Below are 23,182 nucleotides of genomic sequence, written 5' to 3' on the forward strand. Positions count from 1 at the left end.
AATAGAATGTTGATTAATACGTAATCGATCGAACACTACTTGAAAATGGTTCTTCCGCTCAGAAACGAAATGTTCCAAATGTTCTTGAAAATTCTTTCTCCCATTGGACCATTTGTATCTATATGCATTAAGACCCTGATTCATGGATCTCTCGGTTCAAGAAATAAGAGGATCGAACAATTTCTTCTGACTCTTTTTCAAATTCGATAAATGTTGGTTAATATGACAACACAGTTTACATTATCCCCACATTATCTTAGCTAGAAAGAAGAAGATTGACATAACAATGATCGCCTTCATGGCCCTCTTCCGAATAGAACCTCAACCATTCATGTCCATGTTAGTATTTTGCACCTTGAGATTAATAGTAATGTAGGTATATGTTGAGTGATTATCCTTGTGATAATTATGGAAGCGTTCTTGTGCTTCTTGAAATATTGGACACGAAGAATGGACAACCTCAGAGAAACCATCCACTTGGCGGTTGCACTCCTCCCAAGTTCTATAAATCTCTAGAACGCAGCCTACAAACACTACATAATAACGGTGCCACCTTGCGTTGTTTGACAATTTCAACCAAAAACTTCAATGAATATTAGAAGTATAAAATAGCATAGATAAACATGCAAAGATATGCAAGGGGTCTCAGATTTAAAACACCAAAGGATTGCCCCTGCTTAGAGCTAGACCCATGGCCTTTCACATGCTACAAAGTAAAACCATACAAAGATCCATAAAAAATAATAATTTGCCAAGTAAGTTGCTGAAATAGAAAAGAAAGAGTAAAGGAAACTTGCAAATACACGACAAGGTGGAAATGAGTCTCTTGATTCATCATGGGCTGACGATATCAAAGGAAAGAATAACTATTGCTGGAATGTAGTGCAAATTTATGATTACCATCATCTGTGCAAGCCAAAAAATAGTATATTCGAGACAATTTTAGTAAGAGAGACATTGTTGAACAACTCCTTCCAAAACATTAGGGTATCTCTCCATAAGTTGCAAATCAATTAGTCACTAAATTCCAATTATGCAACAAAATATGCAACTACATTCGAGTATTTCACAGTATAACAAACCAACAATGGGCAGCCAATGCAAGGCAAGAAAAACCTTTTTGGCTGACACCTATATTATATGATCTACCGGCAAAAGCCTGTCTATTTTGTTAATGAGGTGAAACAGTTCCAATATGGAGCCCTATGTTTTTCGGTTTGTATCAAAGCTTACTAATCCAACTTTTGCCTCTTTTTTTTCCCTTTCAATCTAAAATTTGAAGCAAAACCAGGCTAGAAACCTGAGTTCTATAAGTTCGTTTTCCTGTTTAGGACTTACCATCCTTATTCATTAAATAAAGGAACACCAGGGCAATAAAGTAGAAATTACACACATACAAATATATTTATAGGAGTTTGTATGCTTTGGTATATGCAGTATACCCACACACCCACAAATTAATTCTTAGTTTCCTATTTCACTGGTAAGCATACAAATACTTATTGTTTATAAAGCATTCTATCGAAGGCAACATTTCCATTAAAAGTTTCCTAGTGCATTTACAGGGCATAGCAGTTCCATCAACTATCTTAACTCTTTGCCATTTTGTGCGCAGTAAAATATTTAGCTAATCAATAGAAAAACTAGTATTTCCACAGTATAACAACCCAACAATGGCCCTCCACAATCCACATCATAGGTAAGTTGAGTGATAGTTGGAGCAAATCTCTATAATTACTAATGAGTCAATGCCAAAATTGGAAACTATCTGGTTAACTGAACTGTTATTGCTCAATTAACAACTTAAAGAAGACAAATCATGAAATCCATCAAACGAAGTGAACTACACTCCATAAGCATCAAACATAATCCTACTAATCATCCAAAATCCAAACATTAAGTCATTGGCTCTAACAAACAAAGAGGAAATAATTCACAAAATAACATGAAAATAGTAAAGTTCGGTTGAAATTAGTGTTGTCAACAATAAATTGAAATTAGTGTTGTATTATCCAAACTTCAGTTTGACCCAATCATCCTTCACTTGGTCATTCATGGCCAAGAAAGCTTTACACTTTCTTATATCAGAAGATAGAGAATCGTAATCTATTATTCGCTTTTGAGAGTCCATGGATTTCATCTTCATCACATCATCGAAAACATCACTCAACACATCTTCATCCTTAGTCGCCGACATGCCCTTGATAGTTTCGGTAATCTCGCTAAGCTTCTCTGCATAAAGGTCATATTTAGTCTTCTTTCTCTTCTTTCTTTTTTTACTGGTTGTTGAACCACTCGAATCCCTTGACCCTCTTGCATTTGATCTACTTTTCTTGGCATCCTGGGTGGTCTCCTCTTCATCTCCCTCTGTGCCAACAACTCCAATCCTCTCCTCATGCATCGATGTCTCTTGAACTTCCTCCTCTCTATTAAGATGGTTGTTCTCTACATCGGCATGGCTTTGTGCACCTCCACCATCAGCCATATCGCCTCCAATAATGATACATAAATCTTCCCAGTAAGGCACGACCTTATCCTGGAATAACCTTGCTTCCTTATGTCCCTACAATGCATAATACCAAAAAGCTCAAACGCAAACAATATAGCCTTGAGAACATAGTATATAATATAAATCAAACAATTAATACCTACAAGTATGCATCCCACACAATGGGATATGTTGTGACCATGTGTCGTGCTAGGTCCCATCCAAACACACTTTCATTTGATAGGTTATTAACGAACTTATATTTTGCCTTCCAATGCTTGTGCCTGTTTTTCAGTTGGTCTGTGGTGACGTTCAGAAGTTCAGTATTGAACTTCTTTTGCATCGCAAACCATGCTTCTTTTTTGAAACTGCCCCTCCGATTTCTTCCCTAATTTCGCTTGTTCTCTCAGTAAGCCAAGGTGCACGAGGTCCACCATTTGGCTCCAAGTAATTTTTTTGTTAGATGTGGGCTGGCTACTACTGATTAATAATTACAAACCACAACTGTGTGAATTTTTACTGCACTACTAATCCATATACACATCATAAAGTAGTTGACAACATGCATTGTCTTGGAGGAAATCAGTGCATAATCAATATTTACATCATAATCAAGGAATTCGGGGCATAATTCAATTATTGAAAAGTAAATATACAATATGAAAGCATGTCTATTGTCATAGTTTTAACGATATTCAATGACCTAACTCAAGAAAACACTATAATATTCCCACATTTTATGGGCAATTTCATATAAAAAAATATCCCAATCATCCATTTTCCTCTGACCCCTTCCAAAAATAGGTGTCGTGGTACATGCAGGGGGTCCTCATCGCTTGAACTGCTGGAACTACTGTCATCACTATCACTGTTGTCATCGCCATCATTGTTGTCATCGCCATCATTCTCGTGATCAACAACCACGCCCTCTGTACTCATAATGAAGTTATGTAGTATACAACATACTAGGATAATCTTCACTTGAGTTTGAATTGGGTAGATTACCGCAGTTCTCAAAATAGAGAATCGTCATTTTAAGATCCCAAATATATGTTCGACGTCATTATGCAATGATGAATGACAGAGGTTAAACAATTCCTCTGCAGTGTTGATTGGGTTATTCTGGGAAAACTCCTTCAGATGGTAATGAACGTGGCCATATTGTACAAAAAATCCGAGGATATAGGAAAAAAATTGTAACGGTATTATTAATTTTCATTTGATCTTATTAAAAACAATGCAATACACGTATGGATTATTACTAGATGGAATATGGAAAGCATCTTTCCTTGATAATATACTCGATAAAACCCTTCAATCTGTTGTAGAACCCTCCCAACCCGCTAAGACATATTGGAATTTTCAGTCAAAGGACATCGTTGCCATGACATTTTGGGATAAGAAACTCTTCCTATTATGGTACTTAGCACGCACATCATTGGTAACTTGACAGAATATGTGTGCCGTCGATGGCTCCAAGGCAATCCTATGATTGAATATTAATTTGCATAAAAAAAAGGTACATCTAAATTTGTGAAGTACTTGACATATGGGTTTTCATATGCATTACCTTAAAATATCGTTCAAATCTAGGATCGTTTGCAATCTGGGGGGTGTTTGCAATGTGGTTGGCCTAATGAAGTCGCGATGAAGGGCTAATATCGTATTTAGTGATCGGTTGAGATGCTGACTTATAATTTCGCTCGAGCGACCAATGTCATGTCCAAGTTTCTTATTTTAATATGCAAGAATATGACCAACTATTTTTGCAAAGTTACCCATGCAGTGTCCTGTAATAGACCTCGCACACTTATCATGTGCTCCAACTTATATGTTCCCTAGGACATTTGTATCTGCTTACGATAATTGATGTTTATAGTATTGACAATGTCCTCATCTTTTCTTGTGGCCAAGACCGTAATAGGAATCGATCTATTAATTATCTTCATTACCATCACACAACCTGCATAGGCACCTACTATGGCTGCCTTGCGTTTGTTGCTCTCCCTAAGATCATCTTCCATGGTATCCATGTTATTTTCTGCAGACATCCTTAGGAATAGATCCTAGATAGAAGAAGGATCTAGTACAAGGACACATACATACTCATTCTCAATGCACATACTTATTACTTTATTCACAATAAGTTTCATACTTAATAAATGAAAATAGCAAAAAAAAGCTTCTACCTACTAGCAACAACCAAAATAGCTAATTATTTAGTAAAATATGCATAAAGTGGGAAGATAGACATGTCCTGCAATATCAGCAATTCCAGGGGCATATTTAACACTCTAAAACAAGCATCATGGCAGTCTCGTTTGTGCTTTCATATTGCCCCTTGAAATGCCTAGTGAAGGGAGTCCTATTTTGCTCAAAATAGATGGTTCAAATCTTGTGAAATAAGTATGATTTTTTAGTTACTACTAATACCAAATAAAAAGAACCCCATACAACGTAGGCTACCAAAATAAAATCAAGGAAAACAATAATATAATGTAATATTAGTAGATTGTTCTAATGAATCATGTAAACAAAAAACAAGTATTTAGAGGCCCCTCAAGAGAGGATTCAGGTAAGCAAAGCAAATCAGTTTAAACATCAAATCAGCTTGATCTAAATCAGTTGAAAAAGATCAGAAGACATGGATCCAAAACTGGATGAAAGTTCAAGATCAATATCGAATTATTATAATATTGCTGCATCATCTATTTTTTCTAGTCTTCATACTGTTGTGAAATCAGCAGAAAATCGAGCATATCACGAGTTGTATATTAAGAGAGAGAGAGAGAGAGAGAGAGAGAGAGAGAGAAAAGAGAGAGAGAGAAATTTATAATATGGTTTCTGATAATATTTCTATATATAGCTGCATGCATTGTTTGAATGTATCTGGATGCATACATTCTCTGATCTATGAGACGTTACACATTATAATAATGCATTACACTTGATTACCTCTAAAACTCCAAGGATAATATACTCAAAATGCTATCATCATCAAATGACTAATCTAATTGTAACTAAAAACCCAGATATTCATAGGAAGTGGACCTCAACCAGATGAAAATATAAAACCTATGAATCCTAGCCCAAATCTTATAATACCAGTGCTTGAAACAAAAAGGGCAAAAGAAAGAGAACTTATAATACGTATAAAGCAATCAACGTAGATTGAGAAATCCCCAATAGCAGGAAAACCCCAACAACCAGAAATCACCTAAAAAAATCGGCAATATTAGGAAATCCCCAACAGCCAGAAATCACTTAAAGTTTCCAAAAAATATTCACAATCACAAACATTGCGAAAAAATTGATTGAAGCCGTAAAAATGGCTCCATATCTCCTGAAATCTCAGGGATTGAGAAATCCACAAAACTTGGGCCATAATAAGTAGATCTACAAATGAAGCAAACTCATAGAGTATTTTTGCAAATTTTAGGGAAAACGATTTTTATAGTGCTCAGAATGCATACCTCAAGCACTGGTTTTAATGGATGAATGGAGGTTGCCGGCTCTAAAAAAGAAGTAGCAACATTGCAGCTTAATGTTTTGATCAAAGCACGACCAATGGATTTATATACTTCGTATCTCCAGATCTTGTGTTGGATGGGGAGGACGAGCTTGTAGGTCGTGGTTGCAATCAGGAAGAGAGCTCTACACATCGAGAGAAAGAGATAGTAAAGAGATGTGAGGAAATAAGCAACGGGCAGCTTAAAAATTGAGTACAACTAAAATTGCACGATGCTTGATTTTCTTTAATCCATGTATTTTTTGGGGAAAAATTTATCCCCATTTTGGGCCTTTAGGCTCTAAACCTAGCTTTTGCAGCACATGGTACCAAACACTATTTCTACTCCAAAATGTGGATACATATATCTTGAATTTGTTTATCCATGGTCCGAATCGACTAGGTCAGATTCATAACCTGTTTCAACTAAGCCAAGGCTTGGTCAATTCTGAAGAGAAAAAGGAGGGTATATGGTATAAACTCAATCACGAACTTGATACGTGTAAAGCTTCAAAGCCTTGGGTATCTCGGGGCCAACTGGCCTAATCAGGTAAGTCTCTCTTCACTATTTCTTTACATTTTTAGTTACTTTATTTATTTTATTAGATCTATGATAATTTCATTGCTCTTCTTTCAATATTTTGTACTAGGATCAATGTCGACTCTGTTGACGATCTAAAGAGAGATCTATTCACTTTTAAATAAATCAACCCTTAAATCGTAATTCTATTGATCTCACTTCTCTATCACTTTTTAATAATGAGTTTGTAGTGTCAGATCTATAGATCTTCATTCAAGATCTCTACAATTTTGTGTTATAAACACCTCTATATGGCTATCCATTGGTTCGATGTCCTCCCTGTCACGTTTTGGGGCGAGTTCCGTGTTGGTGTCTAATTTCATCGGGCATAACTTCTTTACCCTCGATGTGGTTAGGTATCGATGAATTAGACTGCCTGCCAACAGAAGATAAAGTATTTTATACAATTGAACTAAGCACATAACAAACATTTGTAAACACGAACTATTCAAGCAAATTAATGATGATAGTTTGTTAAAAGTATGCAGGCATCTGTTCATTGTAAATGGACCTTAACCATGAGGTTGTGTCGGTGGAATTGCTTTAATATCGCTCTGGCTCCTGTTGAGATGCAATGTACACAATTTATTAGAAGATTCTCCTTCCAATATATAATATATATCTAGATTATCACTTTTCTATCAATTCACGACCACTAGCTAGACTCATATTGTAATATATAATAGTCAACTTTGTCGAATCACATCATATCAAGTTCCCATAATGAGTTTTTACCAAGGAATTACTTAGGGCCGGCAACAGGTGTGGCCTAGCCCGGGCCATATTCCCCTGAGGGTCGGGCCACATAGGGTAAATTTAAAGGAAAATAATGCAAAAAAGATGGAAAAAACAAGGATTGTTCTAGGTTGAATCGGATCGGAACTATCTTGGCATGGCCCAGCCCCTAGGTTTTTAGAGCTGGGCCGGTTGGCCCACCCTGTCCATCGCCACTCTTGGAATTACTTCCATTGTATTTGATCACCTTAAATTTTCCACCTTGTACGGAACATGTCTGTCATATGAGTTATTCTCAAAATACCTTTCAAAACATAATACCAATTGCACTCCGTTAGTCATTATCGATACTTCTATATTAGATGAATAACATTTTCTAGTTATAAAGTAGTAATAAAACAAGTCGTCAAATAAGGGATCTATTTATAACCTAACTAAACATCCAATCAAGTCTCGGAAACTCAAGTTATGTACAAAAGGAATTATACAACATTCACATACTTTCACATTTACAAGGATTTCTACGAATTCTTTAATTTATCTTGACTTCTACAAACAACATGGAACAACTCAGTCTAGCCCATAGGGCAAGACCCAGTAAAACTATGCACTACTAAATCAATCAAATTAAGTAATTGACCAGTTCAAACTCTAGGTGCACTTACTGACAGAAACACGAAACATTTCATACATTGATTCAAACAAATTCAATCAATAGATATTTAAATAAAAAAAGAGTGAGTAAGGTACGGATCTCAAACATGACATCTTTTAGCCCACATCAATCTGAAATGAAGCCCTAGATTGTCGTTATGGTCATGAGCGGGTGATAGAGAGGTTGTCATTGTTCGTAGAACCGGCCGGTTTAAACTGGAACCGGCTGGTTAGCTCAAAATCGCTACGGTTCCGAGTCTGCTTAGGCTTGGTTTAGTAGTACCAGTAGTCTAACCACCAGCTCAAAAAACCTTCGGGTTCAAAACCGGTCGGTTAGACCTCAAACCGGTGATTTATTTTAAAAACCATCCGGTTTCTGCTAACCGAATCGATTTAATGCTAAACCGGGAGTTTTTTCAAAAATAACAGACATTTTTAAAAAAACAGGCGTTATTTGAAAAAGGACCGTTATATAATACATGAACCCGTGAATCCACCTTTTATAGCTTTTTAGATTCATTTTTTTGTCATTTCTTGTAGTTTTCGGTGCTTTATTGTTATATAACACCATAAAATATCTATAAAACATTGAATCTAGAATGAAAAATCGAAAAAGAATGAGATTTTGCTACTTGAAGTGGTGGATTTTCAAAGCTTTGAAATTTCCACAATTTTCTATATAGCAGCTTCAATACAGCATGGATCTTCATGAAAATTGAGGCCTTAAATCATTATTGAAGCATTTAAGAACATTCTCAATACCAAATGGATCTTCAATGAAATTTGAGGCATTTGAATCGTAATTGAAGTATTTGTCATATCCTTATTTCAATTTGTTCGAAAAAGAGAAGATTGCGAGTTGATTTTGACTCGAAAATTTTGGTGTTCATGATGATTTTGGCTTGATTTTAGGGTTTCTTAATAAAATTTTGTTTTTCAATAAAATTACATTTTTTATAAAAATATGTTTTTTTTGTGATGAATATGAGAAAAAAATATATTCTTTCTTTACAATGTTATATATATTTTTCTAACAAAACAATAAAATACGTGTATGACATAGTGCATGATAATGTTACTTGATCTTTAGCACGATTTTTCTTGTTCGATCTTTTTAGTATTTTTATTAAGTGCATGATGCAGTTGTATTTGTAAAAATGGAGGAAAATATTGCATCTTTTATCACACAATTTGAATTTATTTTTATTTTGGGTTAATTCTAGTGTTGTTGATGATTTTGGCTCGATTTTAGGTTTTCTTAATAAAATTTTGTTTTTCAAAAAAATTATTTCTTTTATAAGAATATGTTTTTTTGTAACTAATATGACAATATATATATATATTTTAATATTATATATTTTTCTAGCAATAAAATAAGATACGCATATAATATAGTGCATGATACTATTGCTCAATCTTTTGCGTGATTGTTTTTTGCTCGATCTTTTTAGTTATTTTTATTAAGTGCATGATATAGCTACTTTTATGAAGTGCAGCCTCTAGCCTAACACATCCCCATCTTCTTATTATATGGTACAAGAAGGAAGAGTATATCGTGTATCCTAAAAATTATAAGATTTTTATTTATGATAGAAAATATTGGGTACACTATTGGTAAATGACAAGGTTTATAAAACTATATTTACGTCGAGAACAAAGTAACAAACTATCGATGATGTATTGGCATGGCCTAAATTATGCACCACATGTGCACTCACATCTGTATACAATGGTTCTTTCTTCTATTTGAAAAATATACAAGTATATATTGTTGCATCATCCATAGTTTACTTTCTTTTTTTTTTCTTATGGCCCATAAGGAACTAGATATAAATATTTGTTGTAAAATTGTAATCTTAAAAATGAAATTTGTTTGCACTTCATTTATTTGTTTATTTATTTTGTTTGTTTACCTTGAGTTGCATTATGCAAAGAGGGATAAATCAATTTGCAATGCTTTATTTAGTTTTTAGATCATCAAAAATTTAAAGAGCACATTGCTTGGGTAAAATATTGAGGCAAGTATGTCCCAAATAAATATGTTATTTTACAAGAAAATTAAAAGTTAATGGTAAAATAAATTTTTTTAATGAACTTTTATGTTAAAAAAAAATTACAAGAAAATAATAAGATGAGGAGGGGAGATGTGGCGTGGTAGTTTGGTATAAAAGTGAATGATAAGGGAATAGTTCAATGTACTTTTTGTAACAAGGAAATGGGTGGTGGCGTTTATCGCCTAAAAGAGCACCTTGCTTGGGTAAAGGGTAATGTCACCGGTTGTACAGATGTGCTACCGACAGTAAAATAACAAATGTTAAAATTAATTACTGATAGAAAAAAAAAAAATGTGCAGAGAGAAAGGGATGTGGAGGAGGTAGGGAGGGGGTACAAAAGTCCCTTAGATAAGGTTGAGGACCAAGAAGCAGAGTTCGAGGCACAAATAGAACGAGCTAGGATTACCAGCCTCCAAGAGCTAAATTATAGACAACTGAAAATTCAAGAGATGTATGGGACTATCCATCAGCCTCAACAACCTGTAGTATCTAGTAGGGGAGGACGTGGGCCTTCATTGCTTAGGTCTACATCTAGTAGATTGAGGTGTTGTTTGTCTAGTCGCCCATCCTCTTATAGTCGGCCATCTACTACCCACTGACATGAACCCATAGATGTGCCACCAATGACCCGCGAACCCTTTGGACTTGACCCCCACAAGCCACAAGATCATAAAAAAAAAAAAAAGTTCCATCAGCAGGTATATTAATAGAAAAGGCGAGAAAGATGATTAACATGTTTTGGTATGCTAATGTGCTGGCATTTGCTTCTACGAGCTCAACTTCTACCCGCAGATGGTATTTTCTATAGCCAAGGCAGGGCTGGGTGTTAGAGGCCCTACTGGGAAGGAGCTTGCAGGGCCATGTTTAAAAGTAGTTGTTCATGATGTAGATATGCATATTGCGTAGTACAAGGTCTGCTGGTCAGGTACATGCGTGACCATCATGAAAGACGGTTGGAAGGACAAGTCCCACATGCATCTTGTCAATTTTTTAATAGGTTGCCTTAGGGGGCATTGCTTACCACTCCAGCATTGACATATCAAGAAAGAAACAAACTGAAAGACTGATATTCACTCACATGGACAAGATTATAGATGAGGTTGGGCCTGAAAATGTGGTCAAAGTGGTGACTGACAATGCTATGAATTATAGAAAAGCATGCTCGTTGCTAATAAACAGAAGACCCAATCTTTATTGGACTCCCGGTGCTGCCCATTATATTAATTTGATGCTTAAGGAAATAGAGAAGCTGAAGAGGGTTAAACCTTGTATTTTGAAGTGCAAACTAATTGCAAAATTCATATACAATTACAGGTACCTCCATGCTTTGATGAGGGAGCATTGCATGTGAGAGATTATTAGGGAGTCCACTACTAGGTTTGCCACAGTGTTCCTTACTATAAAATCAATATTGGGCAAGGTAATATTGAGGTCAATGATACACTCTAACAAGTAGCAGACTGATAGGGCAGCAATGAAAGGAAGGTTGAAACCATCTTTGTCCATCAGAGGTTATGGACTCTATGCAACTATTGTGTTTCTGTAACTGAACCTCTAGTGCATGTGCTAAGATTAGTTGATTCTGATGATAAATCAGCAATGGGGTTTCTGTTCGACGCAATGAGACGAGCAAGGGAAGCTATATTTCATAAAAACATATGGATTGATGAGATATTGGAGATCGTTGATCATAGGTTGAGAGACCAACTGCATTAGGATATCCATAGGGTAGTTAATTTATGATTCATCGTCCCAATTCATTATTCTTTCTTAACCCCTAGTAAATTTACTATAACTAATAATATAACAAACCATGTGCAGGGTTCTTTGTTAATCCACATAACTTGTACTCCAATGCCACTTTAGATGATGCAAACACATCATGGAGGGGGTGAGAAACTACATTTACAGGCTTGAGCCTGATCTTGAAACTCAGATAAATGTAGCAAGTAAACCTTAATCAAAATGTGTTCATAATGAATTTTCAATTTAGAATAATGAATTGCATTTCTATATTGTATTAATTTCTTGTATACGCATCTTGTTATTTGTAGGTTATCATGTATATGGGAAAAAAATGGGGAATTTGCATACAACAATGCCAAAAAAACAATTGGAAAATTGTACCCAGCTTAGTTTTAAGTTAAAACTTATAATAGTTTAGTACAATACTTTTTGTGAGTTTTTTAAATCAATTTATTTTCTATTATTAGGTATTGTTATGTTTGTCTATGTCAGCACAATGGTGGACGATATACGGAATTCGAACAAAGTAATTGCAATAAATTACGGCTAGAGTTTTGAGTCAAACATGTGCTTCGTCGGGATGTGAGAGAAATTGGAGTACATTTCAGTCGATACACGCTCTGAGGCGAAATAGGTTAAAGACTTAGACGCTGCACAACTTGGTGTACGTTCATTACAACTTGAAATTGAGAGAGAGAGACATATAAGGAAGACCCCCACTGACTACACATCGATCAACCTTGATTACATCTTCCGGAGGGACCTCACTGATGATCGGGTATCACAAAGGACCCCCTACTAGACCAATATTTCCTTAGTGGGGCAGTTGCTGATATGGATGATAATGCGGATGTTGTAGCACCCAATGAAGGAGACATCGCAATAGACATGGATTTTGACTATGACAATTATGCAGAGGATAAAGATGAGGCACATGATGATGAGGAGACATATGTGACAATGAAAAATGACTGGCAAGGTTCAGCCGTTCAGAAATGTGAAGGGGTGTAACATGATGTGGTGCCCAATGATCAGGAAGATCCAATGAGATTGGCTCGGGAGGAAGTCCAGGCATCGAGGGATAGCAACTACTCGACAAGGGAGAGGCGAAGTCGTAGCCGACACCATAACCTGGTTATTCATGACGATGATAATATTGAAGCTGTTGAGGGCCATAACATAGAACAGGGTGGGAGTAACACAGAACAGGGTGAGGGAGACCACAAAGGCTAGACGAGTCTAGGAGACTTTGGCCAAGGGGGTACCACGGAAAATATTCCTGACTGGTGAGGGGGCACAACTACGACATTACAGACTCCACTAGGCCTTACCCAGATTTTTCACCCCGTAAACCCTAATAGCAAAACACAACAGTACCAAGATCCCCCTTGCCACTCTCATTACTATTAGCCATTGTTAATTGGACTTTATAACTTCATCAATTGAATTACTGTCAAATTATAAATTGTCCTGCATATCTCGATAATATTCAAATATTAATTTATATAAAAAGTTGTTTCAAATTTTTTTTGTAACATAAATGTATGAAATATGATAGTATACACTTAATCTAAGTTTTTCTATTTTTTTATTTTTTGGGGGGTTTTGTCCCATTTAAAAAAAAATCTACTTAACTAGTTAGTCCGGTTAACCACCCCGGTTAGTCCGGTTCCGATTCTAACCGCTCTCAATCCCATGTCTGATTTGTTAGGATATGAATATCTCGGGTTCATATTGATATACATCATTATGGATGTATGAGTATATATCTCTCTATATTTGGGTGATGTATGGGTATATATCTCTTGATAATATTAGGTATCTAGAAGGTAAAAAGAGACCAAGTCAAAGTTACTTGGTTTTTAGTTTAGTGTTAAGGCCTTATACTATTTATCTCTATATCCAAGAATCATACCATATTTATCTCCTGTAATTGTGTGTTTGTCCTCTATATATATAGGTACTTATTGATGTAAACATTCATCCAAAATAGTGAAGATGTAGCCCGTTGGGCTTTGAATCCATGGATGTATGGCTTCAGCCTAAACCACATAAATGTTGTGTTCTTTCTTTTTCCCTCTCTATTCTTTATTCTTTATTCTTCATTCAATATCGATGCATGTATGCTCCTACGAATTCTAACATGGTATCATGTTGTATTATCTCTTCTTCTCTCTCCATTCTCCATTCAATGTTTGTGTATGTATGCTTCCACGAATTCTAACATGGTATCAGAGTCATAGACTCCTCGGCTCAGATCTGAGCTCGCCAACCTCAGATCTAAGGTCGGGAAATTTCAACACTGGTGTACATTCAATACGAGTTCCCAACTTTTAAGATCATTGCAGGAGTCGACAATTTTGGCTGCTCCCTCAAAGATTCAGTCCTCGCCTACCTCTCCAGCCGTGGAATCCCTTATGAAGACCTTGGAACCAAAATATACTACTCCATAGCTCAAGAAATTGGGAGTCGGGTCAGTGACTCATGTGGACGTGATGAAGCCTTCGAGACCAGAGGCCTTCTCACCATGTAATTCCCTGGTGTTTATGCTGCAAACTACAAATCGGTAGACGTTTTGAAAGAGTAGAGTTTCCCTTTGCTTTTGCTTCCTCAGCCATTGACCAACACCTCTCTCTTTTCTCCTCTTCTGTTTGACGAATACCTCTCTCTTCTGGTTCTCTGGTTTTACTCGACATTGATCTGGTTGTTTTGGCTGAAAATCAAACCCTAGATAAGCAGGCTTCCTCTCTCGAGATAGGGATAGAGGCGATCTTGAGATCTAAAAACTCACCTCCAGTTTCTCTCTCTATATGGAACCCACCTTCAATTTGTCCCTTCTCACAAAGCTCGCCTTCAGTTTCTCCCTCTACAAATTCATCTCTCTCTCTACAAATCCATCTCTCCCTCTTCAGAATTACCACCTTCCCTTAAAGAATCCTATAGAAATTCTCTCTCTGAACCATCAAAAGCTTCCAATGGCAAAGTCATGTTGAATTCTTCAAAGCAAACCACTGCAACAATCTTCCTTGATTTATCGCACTCTGGTCCCTGGGTCTCATAGAATTCTTCAATTCATATCAATCTTCAATTCTTCTTGATTTAATTTGTTTGGGTGTGTTGTTTTTCTGAGTGTCTTTATTTCTAGGGTTATACTGGGATTTTCAATTATTGTTTGCGTCTTCTGTTCTTGATTTCATGATTTTGGGTGTTTTGCTCTTTTGGGTTTCTTGATTTTTGGGCTCTATTGGGGTCCTCTATTGCCAGCCAGGCATCCAATCTTGATTTATTGTGTTTTCCTGAATTGGGAGTTGCTTGATTTATGGGGTTTCGTTGTTTTTTAGTTTTCTCAAAACAATGGTTCCTCCCTCTCTGGAAAGCACAATGCAACCGCTCCTTAAGAAATAGTTTCTCTTCTTGTCTGATGAGGGACTACGCTTGGGGAGGGGGGGGGTGGTTTATCACCATAGGTTTCTGGCAAAAGATCCTCTCTAAAGATATTGACTTTCGCTCTCTTTTGATCTTTGCTTTGGGTCTTGATTCATAGGACACACTCTTTCTCTCTCTAAACAAAAGAGTCTGAATTCTTTTGTTGTTATTGTGTGCACGGGTTTGGTGCCAAAGTCTCTTCATTTTGGGGTTGTGCTAAAAAAAAAAAAAAAAAAAAAAATAGAAAGAAAGGAAAAAGGCAGTGTTTAAGCCTTGAGCACCTTCTCTGAAGCCATCTCTTTCTTTAGCTCTTTCAAATTTTGAGAGAGAAACCAGTAACTGTGACCCTCTCCTCACGTTTGAATCTTCTTTCTTTTGTTAACCATTGCTGCCTATTGGAAGATATTTTACATCATCATGGGGCCTCGGCTCAATAAAAGCCTAGCTAAACAGTGGAAATTCCGACAGTCTCAAAATATCCCCAGAACATGCTACGATCTTCACGAGGACTCTCAAAAGTCTCTTACCAATTTTCGTCTCATTTTGACATATCTAAGGCAGTGCAGGCTGAGAAATAGTTCCAGCAGAATTGGTCTCTAGTACCCTGAAACGGTCCCTATAACTAGAGCTATATTTTTGGTATATCAAATTGTTGTGGGACCACAACCATTAGATCCGACACGGTTGAAAATCCCCAGACATCAAATTTTAGCTCGAAAGGACACTCTAGGAAAACGTTATAGGCAAAAGAAGGAAACAGGAGGAGCTGCACGTGAATAGCGTACGACCACCCTGCAACTCCACACCATTGAAGGGACAGCAGTAGTGACTTTCGATGCTCATATCTCACCCATCTCAAGTCAGATCGTGCTCAAATTTGGTGAGCATGTTCGTCGTATCAAGACGAGCAATTCGATATATGGCACACCCCGTGACGATACCCTAGCATGAAGAAAAGATAGAGAGAAGTTACTGATCCATGAAGAACGTGCAGGAAATTCAACAACGTCATGCCTTGCTCGAGCAGCCAAATCACGCTGCTCATAAGCCCGATCAATGCGAGACTAATTCCATCGCATGCGTAAAGTCTCGAGCCATCTCTGACCTGAACCCCGTACATGATGAACAGTCGGATTCTGCATACAAAACTGACAAAGTGACTGCAAATTCCTTCACTAGAATTCTAGATTCCGGTAAAAATTCCAAAGTTGCAAAATCTTCGTTCGGGCACGAAATCGAGCTGCGTTTGTTGTCCTGCAATCGTAACAACGTGCTCATTGTGATTTAGCCAACAAATCATCGAAAAAAGTCAAGGAACGAGCACACTATCGATCCGAAATTTCAATATCCATTCAAATTTCAAGTCACATGATCGTGGAATAAAAACACGATCATGGCTCGAAGTTGGTATCAAACTGATTGCCATGTCGATCCCTTCAAGAAAACAATCATCTTTCGATCAATCGAGCATCAGAACGACCCCGGATCATCCATAAAAAATCATGCACATTCTAAGCCAACATATGGACTGTTCTGAAATTCCATAAATTGTTAGGAAGGGGCAAATCTGTCATTTTGCATCCAAATTTCTAATTTCTTTTAAATCATTTTAATCTTAATTTTTGGTAATTAGGGTTACTTTTGATCATCCACCCATGTTTGGGGTAAATTATATATATACGTACCATCATTGTACTCACGAAAAAGAAGAAGACAAACTCAATCCCTCACAAAAGAGAGAGTTTTTACTTAATACAATTCCTCTTTCTTACCATTGTTGGGTCATGTTTGGAGAGAGAGAGCAAGGTGAGATAAACTTTTGATCGGTACCCCTAGGCTTGAGGTAGATATTCTCTCTCTTCATTTTCTTTTCTTCTCTCTCTTCTTCTTCTTCTTTCTCTTCCTCTCTTTCTTCTTCCTCTTCTCCGTCTGAGTTCCACGCGGAGGCCATGTGTGGCAGTGGCAATGTCGTGCATACCTCTCCCGTAGTCTCACAGTTCGCTAATGGTGATGGCAGTGTCATGCGCGAGTCTTTTTCCCCTTTTGTTTCTCTCTCTCTCTCTCTCTCTCTCTCTCTCTCTCTCTCTCTCTCTCCCAGTGAGGCCTGCAGACGGCGCTACTCATCACCATCCGCACACATAGCATTGACATCTCAATGAAGAGCCTAGACGACAAAACTCATTGCCGCCCGCAAGGGTCTTCCCTTGTTGCACGCCTATCATAGACGACGATACTTATCTCCCCCGTAGGGACGTGTTACCTTCTTATGTTGCCAACGATGATGTCTAACACAGTCTGTAGTCCTCTACCCGCCCTTCAACCGTGAGCAGTAATGTCTAGCACTATTTCAGGGCCGTGACATTGCTACTCCACGGTCATGGGTAGCAACGCCTAGTGTCGTCGGGACCCTATCCCCTCCACCATCTCACTCTCTTTCTTTTCGCTCTCTTTCTTTCTCTTCACTCTTTTCTCTCCTCACTTAATTGAGGTGGACTTAACCTAACATCGCCATATCGGCCTCAGTTTCGAGTAGTATTGCTGTCGCACTGGTCTTGAGTACCATGCCCATCTTGCAACCACCCCGAGTCGGTCGTTGTCTGGATATCAAGCTAGTCTCGTCCCTTCATCAAGTTTTCTTTTTTTTTTGACCTTTGCTCCAAACTTCCACTTCACCACTCTAACCCCTCACATTCTTAACCACGAGGATGTGCAATGCCCTAAGACAAGGGTGGGTCTCTTCAACCCACTTGTTTTACAAATTAACCATAGTAGTATTGTGCCGAAAAACAAGGAGATTACAGGTCAAGAGAGGCGATTTCGAACCAGCTAAAGCAGCTGGGGGGCTTTTCGACGTGATCTAAGAGGGCGCCCACGCGATCCAGTCCGAGTAAGTCCCGACCTTAAATTCGTCTCTCATCGCTTGGTATACCTGCCCTTGCTCTTGAGCAAGGTTCCAAGACAACGATCTCAAATCCTGGGTTCACTAGAAACTCGAGATACATGCCGTCAGATCACCTAGATCCAGAGGGCGTGATTGAGGCACTTAACCAGCTTGGCGACTCCACTGGGGACTTACTACCCCTTAGTCGGTTCTCTCTTGTTTGACCAGTATCCTCTTTTACTTTTTACATTACTTTCTATGGCACCTGGGATGTTCAACCCGTTCATCCGAGTTGAGGATTTTCTCATCCCCGCACTCGTGACTGTCCTAAGGAAGCGAACTGCTCAAGCTTCGTTCCATACTCTCCTTCTGAGTCAGGACTCAGAGTCCGGCTTCCTGGTTCTTACATGGGTTAGCGCGAGAGGGGACTTAAAAGTCCCTGACTCCCTGTTTCCTCACCCTGGTGGACCCTCCACTAAGGCCCCTTGCATCGGTGGCACGTCTACCATCGCACATAACACACACCCTTTTACCGGAAAGTCCCTTGGCGGTCATCTTGCTGAGGTACGCCGGGAAGGCTGTCCCCCATCACTCTTGTGAGAGGCAAGCAAATTATCATCACTCCTGAGGTTCGCCGCAAGGCAACCCCCTATACTCTTCACCTCTCCGAACCTCTAGACTTAGAGTCTCGGCACACCAAGTCGGAGACCCTGCAGCCTCCACCTCTTGCACATATCCAAGGGCTCGTGGTCCATCCACTAGAGCCACACCTCGGGGCAACCCCCAAGTTGCCTTGAGCTCGCATCAAGGGCTAGGCCTTCTTGGGTCGAACTCTGCGTGTGTCATGCATTCGCTTTCCACAGCTCAGGGCAGCACTAGCTCTATGCAACCTCGAGCACATGAGAGTCAACCGCTTCGTCATCCCTCCCAGCACACATGGCTTCACTCTATGAGAGATGAGCTTCTGCCTCGTCCCTCACAAATACAAGCTCGTGGGTCTCGACCTCCCAAGGTGGAACCAATTGACCGAGCCCAGGTTGACCCCCAAGTCACCCGAACGGCTAACCTTAAAGGTGCACACGCACCACCCTTGCAGGTCCCTTCCCGACCCCAACTCAGATGGAGTCATGAACCAGCTCCTACCCCTGCTGTTCTTCCGACACCAGGCAAGCACCTCAAGCCCTGGTACTCAAAGGTCTTCTCTAAGAGTACCATCTTGAGCCAGCCTCAGGTTAGCCATGCACATTGGCCCCACAAAGGAACTCGGGGCAATGGCCAGATGTCAGACAGAGGCCTCCAACCTCTAAGGCAGAAACCCAAGCTGCCTTCTATCCTTGGAGCCCACTTCCTGCTCCAACTCATAGACACGGCCCTTGCATGTTCAAAGAAGGCGGGGTTGTCCAGGTCTCAAGATCGGTTATGGAATAAAGTCCACAACCATTTCAAGGTTAAGCAAAAGAGAGGTCTTCAGATCCTGACCAAGGAAGCCTCCAAGGCAGTCGAGGTCGCCACCCTTGATGACCTCCTACCTCGTAACCCCCTTTTCTCTCTTCAAACTCCAAAACTTGAGCGAGTCCAACAGTATTGTTTGGTCGTCACTGCCCAGAAGCCACGATCGCAAGACCGTCATGAACTGGTCCTCACAAGATTGGAATACAAGGCTCGAGTCCAGTCGGGGCAAGCTAAGCCCCTGCAGACCGACACCCATGACTCCCCTACCTCGGCAGTCCGCTCCTCCTCATGGCTCTGACCTCTCAGAGGAGACGGTTAGTGTCATGGGAATCAAAGACACACACGAAGCCCAGGAGGACAGAATGACCAGGTTCGAGGTAATGATGCAATCCATCCTTGAAAATATGGAACACCTAGAAGCCTCCAGGCCCACTTCCTCTCACCATGAGACTGATTCCCCGATTGGTGAGGACACAGTTCCTAGACAAATTCCCCCACTGATCTCTCAAGACAATTCTACCTCCGCGGGGTCTCCTAAACCGACATAGATGCTATGGTGGCCGATAGCCTCAAAAACAAGGTCCCAGACATACAAGAGGCGCCACTCTACCAGAAGACATACCCTTCGTACATTGACCAAGTACCCTTCCCTCCGAACTATCAAAAGGGGAAGCTTCCTCTATTCAACGATACTACGTCTCCACACCAGCATACTGCTCACTTCCAAGCAGCCTGTTGAGAGACGACAACTGACGGACGACTCCTCCTCGGCCAGTTTGTTGAGACTCTTGAAGGGCCAGCCTTCCAGTGGTATGCTCGGCTGCCTCCTAACTCGGTACACAGGTGGCAAGAGATGGAGTACTTATTTTACCAACACTTCTATGAAGTCCAAAGGAACATGGAGACCATCAAACTCCTCACCCTGATGTAAGCCCTGGTAAGCCGGTTGACAAGTTCATCACCCAATGGAGAGAGTTAGCAACCTTTCACGCCACTCCCATGATTGAGAAGGAAGCGATCCAGACCTGCATATGGAACATGCTTCCTGAGATCGTCCTGCATGTCGAGGCATCCAATCCACCCTCCATGTCAAAGCTCTTCTCTAAGGCAGTTTGTATTGAGGGGTTGTTCAAGAATCATGACAGCCATCGTCAGCAACCCTCCGGCCCAAACTCTCGCTCCAACAGTCGGGGCAATCAAAAAGCAATGATCAGCGAGGCCATCACCCTAACTGACAGTCATCACCCTGACTGACACAAAGAGCGCAGCCCCTCCGACTCTATATCTCTCCAAGGCACAAACGCCTCAAATCGAAGGCAAGCAGTAGTCCTACAACAGTGTCCCGCCCCCTAAAAATACTAAGCAAAATGATTTCTGAGCCCAACACCAAAGTAAGGTTTACCCTTTCGACAAGGAGTGGACTCCACTGCTTCGACTGCTTATAGAACAGAACATGATCCAGCTGTCGGAGGCCAATATTGCAAAGTAAGCTGACCAGGAGACGAATGAGAAGTACTACACCTATCATAGAAGAGTAGTCCAACGTACTCACGACTGCTATAAGTTCAACGACACTATTGAAGCCCTTATCAACAAGAGTCAGATAAAGCTCGAAGAGTTGAAGAAAGCATTCAGGGCAACTGAGGCTTCTCACATAGTCACGATCCAAGAGGGTGACGAGGCACCCGCTATCCTCCGTGCATTTTTCTCCATAATCCTCGAAGAAGGACTCGTCACTCCCAAGCTAACAAGACAGCTTAAGTTCTTGCCTCTAAGGATCGAATATCATCAAATATGAGGACATGACATCAGCGAATGCACTGGTTTCCATGAGATCTTGGCAAAGAAGATGTAAAAATGCCGAGAAGCTTATGGTAACCCAGAAGGACACCCTCAAGTCCCAGCATCGCCAGTGAAAGACGACCTCTCAGCGCAAGACCGGAGAAACGCCGAGCAAGACCCTCTGTAGGCCCTCTTCGAGGCAATGCTCTGATAGGGCCTTGTCACTTCCAAGCCCGCCAGGCAGCCGAGGCGTCTTGCCCAGGGCACAGAAAAGCTCTGGTGCCCATATCACCAAGTATGGGGCCACGAACTCAACGAGTGCCTTGGGTTCGAAGCTATAGTAGCAGAGAAAGTCTAGCAAGGCCACATCAATTGTGCGGTTCTCTCAGAACGCATCCAGCAGTTGGGCCCGTTCAAGAGGAAGTCACACTACAAGCCCCTTGTGAGCATACATTAGACTCTTCATAGCCCTCGACGTCTCAACCCTGGGAAGTCTACTATGGGAGAAGTAGGCTCAAGTCCCTGAAGCGTGAGGTAGTCCATCAAGCTAGGACTACTCACCAGCCAGAGAGGGCGGTCCAAACACCCCCTCATGAATCCAGAAGGAGACGATGAGCACCTAGGTCAACCCGCCGAAGGAATCCCATCGCTTAGCCACCAGTCAAGGAAGAATTCCTCTGGCCCCTTCCTCCATTGTTGACCTTGCAAGACTTCATCCCAAGCGTAGCTCGCCTTATCCTTTCGTCCAATCATGCAGACATCTCTGAGCCACCAGCAGCTCAGGATTCCTCTAAAATAGGTGACGATGCTAAAAGCAACCCACAACAGTTAAAGCCGGGGCAAGACCTAAAATACCCCTTGCAAACGTCTAATTTCGACGACAATATAAAAAGCTACCCGAAACATTCTAACTCTTCTTCTCCTCCATCCTCTATTTTCTCCATAGGTACAGCTCAACGGTGCCCAGACTTCGACACTCTAAACATAGAGTTCGGAGGCACCAGCCTCACTTGGCCACAGTAAGAGCGCCTCACAGAGATGTTGGCCCAGGTGGCTGGATTCTCAGCAGTCGCCGATGCCCTCTCAACCTGAGCCAAAATTGAGTCATCTTCAGGCTCCTGTTCCAAAGAGGCCTGCCACATGGTGCAGATCTTGGAAGTACCAGCTTGCACAGGGCAAATGGGTCTAAGATTGGGAAAGAAGCTACAACCCACACCTCAAAAGCTCAAGGCCTTCAAGTTTCCTTATCCTTCGCTTTCTCTTAAACCTCAACCTCAAACCTCTACATCCCTAATACAAGCCCCTATTACTTCCCCATCAACCCAAACCGCACCGGATGTGCAACAAAGTTAGCCAGTGCCACAAACCAAAACCCAACCAAAGCTTATTCCTAAACCTACCTTAACACCTACACCAGTGACTGGATCAGGAACACAGAAGACTAATGAGGATAAAGTGAAACATGACGTAATTGGGCACTTGAGAAAGCTTCCAGCCCTTCTAAGTATCTATGATGCCCTCCTGTTGTTTAGAGATTATCCTATGGCCCTGGTGCATGCTCGAGGTATATGAGACCGAATTAGAGCCCATTGAGGTTGACCCAGCCATCCTAAGTGGATGCATGGCGATCTCTTTTTCTGAAGATGACCTTTAGTTGGGGGGTAAATTCCACAATCACTCCCTCTTTGTGCATGGTGAACTCCATGCCTGCCCTATCAACCGGAGCATGCTAGATGGAGGGTCAGCAGTCAACCTGATCCTAAGAAGGATTCTCACCCAATCGAGATTAGGGTCTGACGACCTCACTCCAACCCACGTCACCGTGCTAGGTTTCAACAAATCAAGAGAGAAGCCAGCTGGCACAGTGCGTCATTGT

The 23,182-nt window shown here is 40.3% G+C and overlaps 1 protein-coding gene across 3 annotated transcripts; it reads right to left on the reverse strand.

Annotated features, from left to right (window-relative positions):
• Positions 1-1,855: 1,855 nt before the first annotated feature.
• LOC18424846 (uncharacterized) lies at positions 1,856-6,787 on the reverse strand. Of its 3 annotated transcripts, none has more exons than XM_088849603.1 (3): positions 5,962-6,013; positions 2,653-2,965; positions 1,856-2,563 (listed from the first exon to the last, which is right to left on the reverse strand). In XM_088849603.1, the coding sequence occupies exons 2-3, from the start codon at positions 2,707-2,709 to the stop codon at positions 2,009-2,011; spliced, it is 612 nt and encodes a 203-aa protein (XP_088705729.1). In that variant the 5' UTR covers positions 2,710-2,965; positions 5,962-6,013; the 3' UTR covers positions 1,856-2,008. The 3 variants fall into 3 exon arrangements, with proteins under 3 accessions (XP_088705729.1, XP_011629163.1, XP_011629162.1); XM_011630861.3 differs by having other exon boundaries at positions 2,653-2,968; XM_011630860.3 differs by lacking the exon at positions 2,653-2,965 and having other exon boundaries at positions 5,962-6,787.
• Positions 6,788-23,182: the final 16,395 nt, after the last annotated feature.

This window comes from Amborella trichopoda, chromosome 10, assembly GCF_054954075.1.
Source record: "Amborella trichopoda isolate Santa Cruz 75 chromosome 10, AtrichopodaSantaCruz75HAP2 v2.0, whole genome shotgun sequence".
NCBI classification, from domain to species: domain Eukaryota; kingdom Viridiplantae; phylum Streptophyta; class Magnoliopsida; order Amborellales; family Amborellaceae; genus Amborella; species Amborella trichopoda.